The 13,731-nt window shown below is 45.7% G+C and overlaps 1 protein-coding gene across 2 annotated transcripts; it reads left to right on the top strand.

The window, feature by feature from the left end:
* Positions 1 to 976: 976 nt before the first annotated feature.
* Positions 977 to 13,163, top strand: ralbp1 (ralA binding protein 1). 2 transcript variants are annotated; one of them, XM_042095943.1, is made up of 10 exons: positions 977 to 1,038; positions 2,228 to 2,591; positions 4,574 to 5,062; positions 5,696 to 6,045; positions 6,628 to 6,789; positions 7,015 to 7,146; positions 7,355 to 7,465; positions 8,540 to 8,661; positions 10,332 to 10,452; positions 10,662 to 13,163. In XM_042095943.1, the coding sequence occupies exons 2-10, from the start codon at positions 2,345 to 2,347 to the stop codon at positions 10,968 to 10,970; spliced, it is 2,043 nt and encodes a 680-aa protein (XP_041951877.1). In that variant the 5' UTR covers positions 977 to 1,038; positions 2,228 to 2,344; the 3' UTR covers positions 10,971 to 13,163. The 2 variants fall into 2 exon arrangements, with proteins under 2 accessions (XP_041951877.1, XP_041951868.1); XM_042095934.1 differs by having other exon boundaries at positions 10,227 to 10,452.
* The last annotated feature ends 568 nt before the right edge of the window (positions 13,164 to 13,731 follow it).

The following is a 13,731-nucleotide window of genomic DNA, read 5'->3' as shown; positions in this document are numbered from 1 at the left end:
CCCCTACCCCTTGCCACTTAGTTTCATGGGATTGGCTCTACGAGGTCTGATGGCCTTAACATTGCAAGCACTGAGTGGTCGGGGGGGATGTTTGGGGGCCCTTGCACAGTAAGCGCTAAAGGGGTCTTGGGGCCCTAGGGTTAGCTCACGTTAGAAGCACCAGAGGCCTTTCGGGCCTACTCAGAGCCCCGATGTTCAACCTCCTTCAGACAACTTGGGCATTTCAATGCTTGCGGCCTGTGGCTTGGAGGCCCTCTCCCAGATAGCAAAATTCGTCTGGCCCACATCTGGGCTACACCCTTGCTCAGTGTCCTCAGTGTTGGCCCACTTCTGGCTGGGTGCCCGGCTATATACACTGGCTCACTCACTGAAAACTGCCTCGCATGGTTTCTGTTGGCCCAAGTCCGGCCAATACACTGTGAAATGACTCTCATGGTGCTGGAGTTTCATTGACTGACATGGGATTTTCCAAATTAAAAAGCTGATAAAAGCCATTCCCCACTGGAACTTCACTTGCTTTTTGAACTGGCATACCACCCTAAAAAGTAAAATGATCCGCTATGATGCCTAATTCTATAGGTAACCTACACATGCTGCAGTCTGTTGAATGCAAATTAACCAAAACTATGCATAACACTATTAAGTGCATTAATTATATGTCCCAAAGTGTGCACATGTTGCACTTACAGGTACACTGTGTGTACTAAAAATTAACTTGCCCCTCATAAGATACCGCTAGAAAGCGAACCAAAAAGTTCTGAAATGATGTTTCAGTCTCTGGATACATTTGTTTCTTTCGGCTTACAGTTGTTACTTCGCTTATAACTCCTTGCACCAATCAGAGACAGTTTAAATTAATAATGGATGAAGGGAGTTGTAGTTAAACATGGCGACGGTGTGGTCTGATAATAGTGCAACAAAGCATTTGAGGAACTACATTTCCCGAAGGTGATCTCGGGGTTGCGAACTGCTCACGCTCTGAACTGATAAGCACGTAAACAGGCGTCAGGAAGCTTGTCTTTGAACATTTCCTAACAGGTTCGTATTTCCATTTCCTAAACAGCCTCGGCTATTCACGAAATAATAAACCTAGCATCGAATGTATTTGTTTAATTTCAATAATATACAGTTTAAAATTACCTGTGAGTTGCTATTCCAAAGACATCGTACTGTTAAGCCTTTACAAATGTTGTTAGCATACAAGCTGGCTAGCTGACGGTGGCTTAACTTACTCATTGACTTGCCATACTTATCGTCAGCTAGACTGCCAGGAGGCAAGACAATCAGCATATCTGGCCATATAAAACGACTATGCCAATCTATGACTTCGTGCTATAGTATGCCAATAATATGTGCTCTTCTGTAGGCTAACGTTGCTTGGTCAGTTACTCAGGCTCTCTGGGCATTTCCTGCATGTTATCGGACATAAAGCTAACATGCCTACGAATCCTGTAACACAGCATTTGCAAATAGCGAACCGAATTTTGGAATGGAATGAGTTATTTTCTATATGGACCGACACGTGTCGTGCTTGTTGCAATTCATTCAAGTCATTTTAGACCAATTTTCTGCACATTTGCTGGTAACTTAGCAAAAGCTATCACAAATGACGCTTAGTGGCTCTTCCTTTTGACGTCTCCATTTCCTCTTCAGTGACAGTAGAGAATTGATAGCAGGAACTTCCTTTTTAGCACTTAATGACACTGTAGTTAATAACGCATTCCGTCGTTATTACCGTGAGAAAATATTACGTAACTTGGGCTAGTTGTGTTTCCATTGAAATGGGTTGTTATATCAGGTACGCTGTGTGAATCTATCCACTGCATCTCTGGGAAAAGTATATACTGTAAACAAAGGATGCTAGGGTGTTGACATGTAGCTCCATCTGCTGGTGGAGGCATAATCATTTGAAACAGATGCAGGGGCTTCACACAGCACGGATAGTGGAGGGCTTAACACTAGGTGGCGATGTCGTTTCCTTCTGGTAGGCTTCAGGACAGTGGGTGTTTTGCAATTTTATGTTCCTGCTATTGGACTAGAAAGTTATGTACCAAATCTTGTCACAGTATTGACCTTAAATTTACTGATGTGTTCATGGCTGCTACTGCCTCTGCCTATTTGATCAGTGTGATTGTGCAAATACAGTATGTTGGTGCGTGGGCGGTGGAAGCATTCTGTATGTTCTGTGTTTGTTTATATTTGTATCCCTTCGTGATTGTGTCTCCAGGTGTCATGGCAAGGTGATGCCCTCCTCAACCCCCCCCTCCCCCTCCCCCGGTTTGAACCCTGATCTTTTGAATCAGCCAATCCCAAAGCAGCATCAGTGTCTGGCCAGCCAGCAGCCATGACTGAGTGCTTCCTGCCACCCAGCAGCAGCCCGGCGGAGCAGCGTCGCTCCGAGCACCCGGGCGGCGTGGCGCGCACGCCCAGCTCCGAGGAGATCAGCCCAACAAAGTTCCCAGGGCTCTACCGCACCGGCGAGCCCTCACCCCCCCACGACGGCTCCCACCACGACCCCCCTGACGCTGCGTCTGACGAGGACAAGGAGCACAGCCGCAAGAAGAACAAGTTCAAGAAGAAGGAGAAGAGAAGTAAGCAGCAGCAGCAGGGCTAACTCTGTGTGCCTTAACAGAGCTTCTTATGGTCTATTTAATGTTTTAAATATGACGTAGATCACGCCAGAACTAAGCATGTTGGTTGACAATGGAGTCATGACTCATGAATACGATGTGCTTACTTTTCACCTGTCATCTTTCTCCGGCTTGTTGGTACAGATTTGCAGTACTTTTTCTGGTGATAGTGCAACAGCAGTAAGATCACCGTAATATATAGACTGCCCTGACCAGGCATGTCTCAAATGGCTGAGTGATTGCTCCAGAAGATCTGTTAAAGACAGAAAATAATACATACTGTATAGTAATCTCATAAGAAAAAACACACTTGTTGTACTGTAAATGCAAGCTATTTTTAAAAACAAACTAGACAGCTAGACACAAGCTGACAGTTTGGTGGTTATGTGAGCAACACAACACAGAAACACCATACTGACTGAAGCTTATGGGGACGTGGACAAATCCTCTGTTTATGTGAAAGCATTGAGTACTGGACACTGGCACATGTTTACTACCACTGAGCCCAGCAGTCACACTGGGAAATTCTGTGGTTATCTTAAAGGTTGTCAAAGCATTGTGCGCACATTGCTCAGTGTAGGTCCTGTTTATCTTAGCCTTATCCACTGCCACAGAGTGTTTTTACATTTGGCCAATTCTTGTGCTGTGGGCTGCCAGCCAGCCTGACTGTAGTACACACCATCCCCTCTCCCCAAACATGGGGTTAGGCTCCCCTCCCTCTGTGCAGGTTTGCCTCCCAGCTAGCCAGCATTTCCTGCTTTATCAGGCTATTAGTTTCTACAGCTTTATTTAGCCCTTACCCCCTCCCTACTGCAGCCAATGGCGTCAAGGGAGGAAGCTGATTGACGTTTTTGGGGCACACCCAGGCCCCAGGGCTGCAGAGACGCTACAAGGTGTGTGTGTGTGTGTGTGTGTTTTGGGGGGGTGGGGGGGAGGGGTTTAGAGGCTTGGCCCAACCCAACCCAAACACAGGGATACTGTTTGGTCCAGCCCTGCCGGGTCCCAGCCCAGCCCCCGCTGGACTCCTGGACCAGCAGCCGTGAGCGGAGGATGGCCTGAGGCAGTGCTGGGGCTCCTGCACTCTGATTAATATTACTGATCGAGTCTGCAGCACGGCACAGCAAGACCTGCAGAGTGAGAGAGGGAGAGGGGGAGGGGAGGAGGAGAGATGGATGGATACAGGAAGATAAAGAGGGAGGTAGTGAGGGATGAAGGATGAAGGGAGATGGGGGGGGGGGGGGGGGGGGGTCAGGCTATGGTGGAGAGAGGATCACTATAAAAAGGACTCGGTACTACAATGTGGGCCCTGGGAATAGAGCTAAATTTAAGACTGACCTCTTTTTGCAGTATTCCCTTCTTTCTCTCTCTGTCTCTCTCTCTTTCTCCTTCTCTGTCCTACTATTGTGCCCTTCTCAGTATGTTTATCAGCAGATGGAGAGAGGGAAGGACAGAGGTGTGAGGTAGAGCATCTCTTGCTCTCTTTCTCTCTTCTCTCCTCTCTCTTTCTCTCTGCTTGGTTCAGAGTAGAGAATTATTTGAACACTTAACTTATCTTCTCTCCTTTTCTCTTCTCCTCACCCACAATCTCCTCTCCTTCTCTTCTTCATCCTCTGTTCTTCACTCCTTTCCTTCTCTACTCCTCTTCCTCCTCTCCTCTTATCCTTTCCTCCTCATCCTCTTCTGTTTTCCTCTCCCTCTGTCTACTCTCCTCACCTGCTATCTCTATTCCTCTCATTTTCTCCCTCTCATTACTCTTTCTCCTTCTCTTTTCTCATCCATTCCTCTTCATCCTCTCTTCTCCATTCTGCCTCCCCTCCTGACCTGCTATTTCAACTCTTCCTCCTTCCTGTCCTTTTCTCTTCCTCTCCTCCTCATCCTCTCTCGTACTCTTTTCCCCGTTTTTCTTTACTTCTTTCCCCTTGTCTCCCCCTCTCCCACCTCAGCGGAGGGCTACGCAGCGTTCCAGGAGGACAGCTCGGCAGATGAAGCGGAGAGCCCGTCCAAGATGAAGCGGTCTAAGGGCATCCATGTGTTCAAGAAGCCCAGCTTCTCCAAGCGCAAGGAGAAGGACTTCAAGGTCAAGGAGAAGCTGCCCAAGGACGACAAGAAGGACAAGGAGAAGGACAAGGACAAGAAGTCCAAGGACCTGACGGCCGCCGACGTGGTCAAGCAGTGGAAGGAGAAGAAGAAGAAGAACAAGAACAAGAGTGGCAGCGGCGGCGGCGGAGCGGTGGTCAGTGGAGGCGAGCCGGAACCGAGTGCCCCGGAGACTGTTGCCACAGCGATGCGGCCCATTTTCGGCGCGCCACTGGATGAGGCGGTTCGGCGTACAGCGCTCTATGATGGCATCCCGCTGCCTGCCGTCTTCCGCGAGTGCATCGACTATGTGGAGAGTTACGGCATGAAGTGTGAAGGCATCTACCGCGTCTCAGGTACACAGCACATACACACACCACATCTCTGACTACATACAGACACACACACACACACACACATAGTCCACATTGCAGACCACACACACCACACCACATTACTGTAGCTGAATTGATTTGTTTGTACAGTGTAGTTAAATGTGTATAAATGAACCCCTGCTTTGCTACTACTACGTTGTTATGATATGCTACAGTATAGTGCTGTAATATTGAGAGCTGCTGGCTTTTTTTCGTGAAGTATTTTCTATTCAAACTTAGTTCAGGATGGAAGATGCCACATTTTGTTTGCACTCATAATTCACAGAAGCACAGTGTTATTTTCATACATTCGTTCATGAAAAGAGTACGTTTGACTAGCATGACTATAAGACGACTTGACTACAGAAAGTCACAATTTATGTCTGGAGTGTTCTTGTGCTCTCTCAGCTCATTCTATTAGAAGTAAAATAACACGTTGGGCTGTTAGCTTCACTATGAGACTACTTGACTACAGACTACAGAAGTCATTCATACAACATTGATTCATGAAATGTGTTGTTGTCGTGGTGACCTGCTCATCCTGCTATGACTGACTTTTGATCTCTGATTAACCTCTGACCCCTCCCTCCCCCCCACCCTCTGGTTCATCACAAGGCATGAAGTCGAAAGTGGACGAGCTGAAGGCGGCGTATGACCGCGAGGAGTGCCCATGCCTGGAGGAGTACGACCCGCACACAGTGGCCAGCCTGCTGAAGCAGTACCTGCGCGAGCTGCCCGACGGTCTGCTGGGCCGCCCCGCCGCCGCCCGCCTGGAGGAGGCCTGCGGCCGGCCCGCCGAGTCCGAGCGCCTGGCCGAGTGCCAGCGGGCGCTGGCCGAGGTGCCTGAGCCGGCGCGGCTCTTGCTAGCCTGGCTGGTCACGCACATGGACCACGTGATCGCCCGCGAGGCTGACACTAAGATGAACATTCAGAACATCTCCATTGTGCTCAACCCCACCGTCCAGGTACATGCCAAGGGGGACGACACGCATACATACATACACACACACACACACTCACACACACACACACACACACTCACAGGCCAGTGAGTCAAACAACGTCCAGTCTGGGAGGGATGTAGAGAAACTAGATATCACCTTCACTCAGAGAGAGGGGGAGAGAAAGAATGAGACAGGCTGAGGCTTAACCCAGTATTTATGTGTTTAACCACTGCAAAACAGTCCACAAGTATTACATCCTCAACCTAAAAACAGACAGACCATGTAAGCATACAGATCATAGTGCAGCAAGAGAGAGAATGCACAACTCGCACCAAAAAGTTAACCTGAGAGACAGAGAGAGAGAGAAAGGAGGTAGAAAAAAGAAATTGGAAAAGAAGGATCATTACATGTAAATTTCTGCAGTCCTTAACCTTTTTCTTCACTGCCTTGTCCACCCCATCTGCCATCTTTTCTCTCTGCACTCCTTGCATCTCTCCCCCTCCCCCCCCTCCATCTCTCCCCCTCCATCTCTCCCCCTCTCCATCTCTCCCCCTCTCCCCCTCCATCTCTCTACCCCCCCCCCCCCCCCCCTCCCCGGTGTAGATCGGGAACCGCGTTCTGTACCTGTTGTTCACACATGTGCGGGAGCTGTTTGGGGAGGTGGTGCTGAAGCCCGTGGTGCGTCCGCTCCGCTGGTCCAACATGGCCACCATGCCAGCGCTGCCAGAGACGCAGGAGAGCATCAAAGAAGAGATCAGACGACAGGTAAACAAGCACACGCAAACTTACACACAAAAGCTTACACACATTCACACACTTAGACTCACACTTAGACTCATACGCAAACTAACACACGTACACACACTTCACTTAAAGGGAAAGTCAAATTTTGTCTCAGTGCCCATCTTGCGTGTGTGTGTGTGTGTGTGAGTGTGTGTGTGTGTGTGTGTGTGTGTGTGTGTGTGTGTGTGTGTGTGTGTGTGTGTGTAGGAGTTCCTGTTGAACTGCCTGCACAGAGATCTGCAGGCCGGAGTGAAGGATCTGTCCAAAGAGGAGAGATTGTGGGAGGTGCAGCGTATCCTCACTGCACTCAAGCGCAAGTTACGAGAGGCCAAAAGACAGGTACACATACACACACACACACACAAATACAATCAACCCTAAAACGAGTATGGAAAGAGAAGGTCAACAGAAGGCTATGGAAATACAGAAAAACAAAAAAACTAAAAGTTACAGTGGGCACTACCCTCTAGGTATGGAAATATGCACGAAAACACGCACTGTGTCCCTCATTTCCTGTGTGTGTGTGTGTGTGTGTGTGTGTGTGTAGGAGTGCGAGACTAAGATCGCACAGGAGATCGCCAGCCTGTCCAAAGAGGACGTCTCTAAAGAGGAGATGACCGAGAACGAGGAGGAGGTCATCAACATCCTGCTGGCGCAGGTCAGGACTCAGACACACACACACACACACACACACACACACACACACAGCTCTAGTCTCTTCCCTTCTCTTTTCTTCTATTCTCCTTTTTTCTGTCAGTCTGTGTGTGTGTGTGTGTGTGTGTGTGTTTGTCTTTTCAGCTTTCTCTCTCTCTCTCCTTTCCTTTCTGCACCTCTCGTTTTGTTGATGTCCTAGTTTTCCCACCTCTCCTGTTTTCTCATTTCCACTGTCTTAGTTATGTCTGTGATTCCCAAAGAGTGTGTTGCTCTTGTGTTCAGTTTCAATGTGACCATACTCCATAGATATCTGACGGTACGTTTCCACACAGCGAAACACCTTGCAAATTTCACCCAGTGAAAGGGCGAAACAGCAAAACAGTATTGGCTGCAATCGGTGCCAGGCAAGGTATCAGCTCGTTCAAAAGTTACAGGGGTCTTTATGCCTCAACTAAGTTTATGTCGCCTATAAACATCAATTCATGTTCATAGAAACAACGTCACAAACACAATATATTTCATACCTGTGTTGTAGCATGTAGCCTAGCCACCTGGCCAGGCTTACAATGAAATGCAATGTCCGGAAATGCTAGCGGTTGGCCTGTCGGCTACCTGGAAAGTTTTGAGTGTTTAACTAACATCTAGAGTGGTTTATTAGCCATGACTAAGTTTGTGTGACGTATGAACCAGAATATGTCTTGATACAAGCACCAATGTTCGTCCAGAAACCTTTTAATCACATAGCCTACATGTTTTCATGTTACAGCTGTGGCAGCCTCCAGTTAGACTCAAGCACCATACACAAACATGCAACTGATTGGTTCTCGAGTGGTCCTTTCGCCAACTTTGTTTCGCTTGCCTCGGCCATTCGCTCTCATTTCGCCCAATCAGGGTGAATTTCGCCTCCATGCAATCTCAATGAGAGCGAAGCGAAATTTCGCTGTGTGGAAACGTACCGTTAGATGCTGTAGGCAAGGCTCCAGGGTGTGGTTTATATTGGCACTGCCATTTATGTTGGCATCACTAATGTGTTTGTGTGTGTGTGTGTGTGTGTGTGTGTGTGTGTGTGTGTGTGCAGGAGAATGAGCTCCTGACAGAGCAGGAGGAGTTGATATCTCTGGAGCAGGTGCTGCGGCGACAAATCGCCACGGAGAAGGAGGAGATTGAGAGGCTCCGTGCAGAGATCGCTGACATTCAGAGGTACCCACAAACACACACACACACAGAGTTGGGGATGGAGAGAGTTCACACACACACACACACACACACACACACACACACACACACACACACACAAAGAGTTGGACAGGGTTCTCACGGGTCATGGAATATCTGGAATATCATGGAAATCTGATGAAGTCTATTCCAGACATGCAAAGTCAAGGAATTTTATCATTTGTGGGGCAAAGTCATGGATTATCAGGGAATTTTGTTGTAGCAGTTTTAAAATGTAAATCAGGTCTTTGAACCAGAATTATTTCCCAATTGGTTTGTTCCGAACAGAAACAGTATTTTAACGTTTCCGGTTTTCGGTTCAACCCTAAAATGGACGTTCCTGAACCGGTTAGAACAAAAAATAAAGTTCCCGAACCGGTTAATAACGTTCCATGTCAGCTGCGGGACATATAAATAAGTAGGCTGATCATTAGGACTTTAAAATTATATTGTTAGTTTACATAATTTTCCTTAAGTCTCTGTCCTGTCATCAAACAATAAAAATCACTATAGGCTACATTATGTAAGCGGCATAACTGTAATTCTGGCATGCCTACATTTCAGTATTAAAGCCTACATGAAGACAAGGAACATTTCTGCCATGTTGTTTATTGGCAAACAACTGAACATACCCATTATACTTTTTACATAGCTCAATTGGTGCAAATGACAAATAGGGCAGGCTGTCATTGAGAACTTGACCAAACCTGGCCAGGGCCCAATCAATGCATTTGTTTCTCTTGTGTCATCAAACAATACAAAACCACCAAGCATTACAGAAGCATCACTGTAATTCTTACATCCATCCAAAATTCTGTGCAACTCACTTAGCTAAATCTATGCAAATACTGTAACTGGATTATGGTAGGCTGCCATTGTGAACATCAATTGGCCAAACCTGGTCAGGGCTCAATCAGTGCATTTTTGTCTCTTTATGTCATCAGACAATATAAAACCACATTGGTGTGTACATAGCTGCCATTGTGAATATCAATCTTATAAACAAATGCCTAAAACCATGTCAGGGCCCAGAGGGAAATGAAAAATAATTATGCCTGTACAGCTGACGGCAAGCTTCTCTATAACATTTCTCTCGATGAGTGAACGACCGGAAGTGAACCTCACCAAGTCATATTGCACAGAAATCTTGTCAAAGAACGAAAAAATAACGGTATTAACCGGTTACCTTTATTTTAGATAAACGTTTCTGTTCCGGAACATAAAAAAATGTAAAGTTTCTGGGTTCGTTTCTGGTCCTAGCAAAACATCAACGTTTCTGGTTTTCGTTTTCGTTTCATGAACCGGTTCAAAGCCTTGATGCAAATATATTTCCACACATTATTGGTGTATATCTGGTAATTAGATTTACTGCTTGCTTAAACTTTGTTTATTCAAAGCCCATTTATTCATCTCTCACTCTAAAAAAAAGTCAAAGATTCTTGACCGCTACGTGGCTGGTATGTTGTATGATTCATTCTATAGTAGGTCATGGAAATTCAGGTTTTTCGTCATTGAAAGGAAAAAGTCATGCAATTTTACATCTGACTTAGAGTGGGAACCCTGGTTGGAGATGGAGAGAGTTCATGCATGAGATTGCACCCAGAAGTACACAGACACTCACACTCATGCCCTCCCTCCTGTCTACACACACATAGTCGTCAGCAGGGTCGCAGTGAGACAGAGGAGTACTCCTCGGACAGCGAGAGTGAGAGTGAAGATGAAGAGGAGCTGCAACTCATCCTGGAGGACCTGCAGAAGCAGAACGAGGAGCTGGAGGTGTGTGTGTGTGTGTGTGTGTGTGTGTGTGTGTGTGTGTGAGAGAGAGAGAGAGAGAGAGATGGTATCATCTGTGTGACTGCATAGGTATGTGAATGGATGTTTAGGGTTGCCTGTATTTGTCTCTGTCTGACTGTTTGTGTGTGATGATGATGATCAATCTGTTCAAATAAGTGTTCTGCTGAATGACTGACTTTCTGTGTGTGTAGAATAAGAACACCCATCTGAACCAGGCCATCCATGAGGAGCAGGAGGCCATCTTGGAGCTGCGTGTCCAGCTTCGTCTCCTCCAGAGTCACAAGCCCCTCTCAGCCGCTGAGCAGGCCCCACCTACCCAGCCCAGCCCTGATGACGCCATCGCTGCCCCATCTGTCGCCATGGCAGCCAGTGCCACCCCAGGGGTGGGAGGGGTGGTGGGCGAGGGCGTTGTGGCAGCTGTCGCTACGGTGAATGGGAAGCCAGTGAAAGATAGCCTGAAGCCATCGCCTAGTAAGGACAGGAGAGAGAACAACATGTGAAGCACTTCAGAAACTACAAGACCCATCATGCCCCAGCTTAAAAAAAGTTCCTCACCTGCCTCCATTCTCCTGCCAAGCCCCTAATACACACACATACACAGTGTTTTGTATAGGAAGGCAGAGATGAATGGGTGATTACACTGATGGCCACCTCCTGAATGGAGTGTGTGTGTTTGTGTTTGTGTGTGTGTGTGTGTGTGTGTTTGTGTGTGTGTGTGTGTGTGTGTGTGTGTGTGTGTGTGTGTGTGTGTGGAAGTAAAGTGATTATCACTGTGTTCACTCTGTGAGTGCAGGTGTTTTGGAGGGGACCGATCCAACTTGTTTATGTTGGGTTAGGTGGCCTGTGTTGGTGCCTGTGGGTCCAGCCTCGGGGTTGAGACTACACCTTCGAGCTCTGAGATTCAGCAGCTCACTCTTGCCTCCTAGCACTGGTGCATCAGCATTAGAGCGCCAGAGAATGGCATCTTTCCCCCAATTGAAATACTTCCTGTGATTCATTGATTAGCTCAGCTTGCCTGCTACAGTGGAACTCACTTCTTTTTAGGGTCAGTGAGTAGTACCCCCACCCCCTGTGGCTCTTTTAGCAGAATAGGCCTGATCAAGTGATCACAGAATTTACAAACAGACAAAGCTATGAGATCCCCTTATGATGATTTATGTAAACCACTGTGCCATAAACAATGAAGACAGAGAGAAAAAAATGCACAATAATGACCCTTAAAAACAATGAAGAGATCCTTAACTGACTGCAATATGTACTTAATCAAAGTAATCTAAAGATAAATCAATTTTGTTGATGTATTTGTATAAAATAACATTTTTAGAAGATATATATATATCTATATATATATATATCATTAACATATATGAATATAACTTGCTGTATAACCTATATACTTATTTGGCGCCATTCCTAAAGTGAAATGAAGCTCCAAAGTGAAATGGGGCCATTTGTAGTTTAAGATCTAAATGATCCAGGAACAGAGAACTGATGTTTTTCTTTTGTTTTTTTGTCTGGCTGCATACCTAATGTCTCACAATCAATGTGTCATTTGTCATTTCATGTGTTTCTGATGCACTAGCAGCATTTAAAGTGAGAAGTAGTGCAGTTAGTAAGAGCATGAAGTCCGTCTGTGATTATCTTCTCATCTTTACTGTTGACTAATGATGACTCCCAGATAGCTGTGACCCTTGGGTAGGATCATGTAAAAGTTAACTTAGACTAAGTGGTTATCTGAGTTAACTGAATTAACCAGGCTTGTCACTGAACGGTATACCTGGAATACTCCCAGAACTTTGGGCTGTCCATACGAGCCTGGTGATCATCTCAGCTGTTACAGTGCATTAATGCATTGGTGACCAAGTCCAGTACAGTTTCTGCTGCACCTAAAAAAATCTAATCCTTTCAATGCTTTTCTCACACCTGATCAATCCTGCACTTAAACAATATCCTGTGCTTTTCCATTATGATTTTCCATTCAAAGGGCAGCAGTTGAAATGATCAGTCCTGGCTTGGCCTGGATGTGCGGATGAGAGATGGCTACGCCCTGTTTTGTTGTGTCCATACATTTGCTTTCTTTTGATTGTTTCTGTTGTTTAGTGTTCCTTTCTCTTTTTTTCTTGCGGGTGAGCATGCAAGTCATGAAGTGCGCCATGACTCTGCCTGTGTTTCTACTGGAAGATATCAAACTAGAATGATGCTTTGTTGTCACTAATGCTGCGTAGCCTGCTGAAGAATCTCCTGTATGTATGTATGTATGTATGTATGTATGTGTGAATAAATTGACGCAAACTGCATGGCTGAGTGGTTGACTTAAAATGGGTCGATTTTCTGATGCTGGTCCCGAAGTGGATCCTGGATGGATCAGAACAGAATTCAGTGTATTGCTGCCATTGTATGGATATCTGTGTTAGAGACATACTGATCGACTAACTGTTAAAAGTATTTTTTTTTTGCTAGCCCATCTGGCCGATAGAATAACATTGTCCATCTCTGACAGAGCCCTTAAGAACCCTTGATGTTTGTCATGGTGATTGTATGACAACTCATTGCAACTGAAATTACCTATGCTGTGTTAAGATCTTTACTTTTTTTAAATTAATTTTTCATAATGTTTTTACTGGCTTTTTGTAGCTTCTCTGTTTCCGGTGATGACTTTACAGAGCTGATGAATAAAGTGTATGTCTGAGAAATGCTGTTTTTTTGTTAAGTTTAAAAAACAAAAACAAAAAAAAAACAATTAGATTGATGACAGTGGGTTTGAAAGCTGTTGTATTTCTGTGTGTACTGTGCTTAACTATAGCCTTCTCTTGCAAAGGCAGACCTATCCAGCACATTGTCATTGAATCTTATTATACAATGGCATGGGGACATGACTAGATCCAACAGCATACATCTGTTTGAGTTTCATTCAGATTTACTAGGGAATGGTCGCCATTATTGTGTTGGCCTTTGAATGAACCCAAAGAATGCTGCACCCAAAGGATAACCAGACCAGTGTGGGGTGCTGCACTGCACTCTTTGATGGCTTTCATGGCTGCTGACTATCAACATGATTTATTTGTGAATCATAATCACCTTTATCTATGGAGAGCCTCCTTAGTAGGGTAGACCTGCAGTATGTGAGTTTATATGAACTCACTATATGGCTGTTATAATCTGTAATGTTCAGCTACTCTAACTGTCTTATGTTTTTATAGTTTATAAAAAAAGTGGCAGTAATATTGATGCTCAAATGCATTGCTAATGAAAAACGAAATT

This window comes from Alosa sapidissima, chromosome 1, assembly GCF_018492685.1.
Source record: "Alosa sapidissima isolate fAloSap1 chromosome 1, fAloSap1.pri, whole genome shotgun sequence".
NCBI classification, from domain to species: Eukaryota; Metazoa; Chordata; class Actinopteri; order Clupeiformes; family Clupeidae; genus Alosa; species Alosa sapidissima.
Note: the sequence above shows the minus strand (reverse complement) of the source record. Positions and strands in the feature narration are given on the sequence as shown.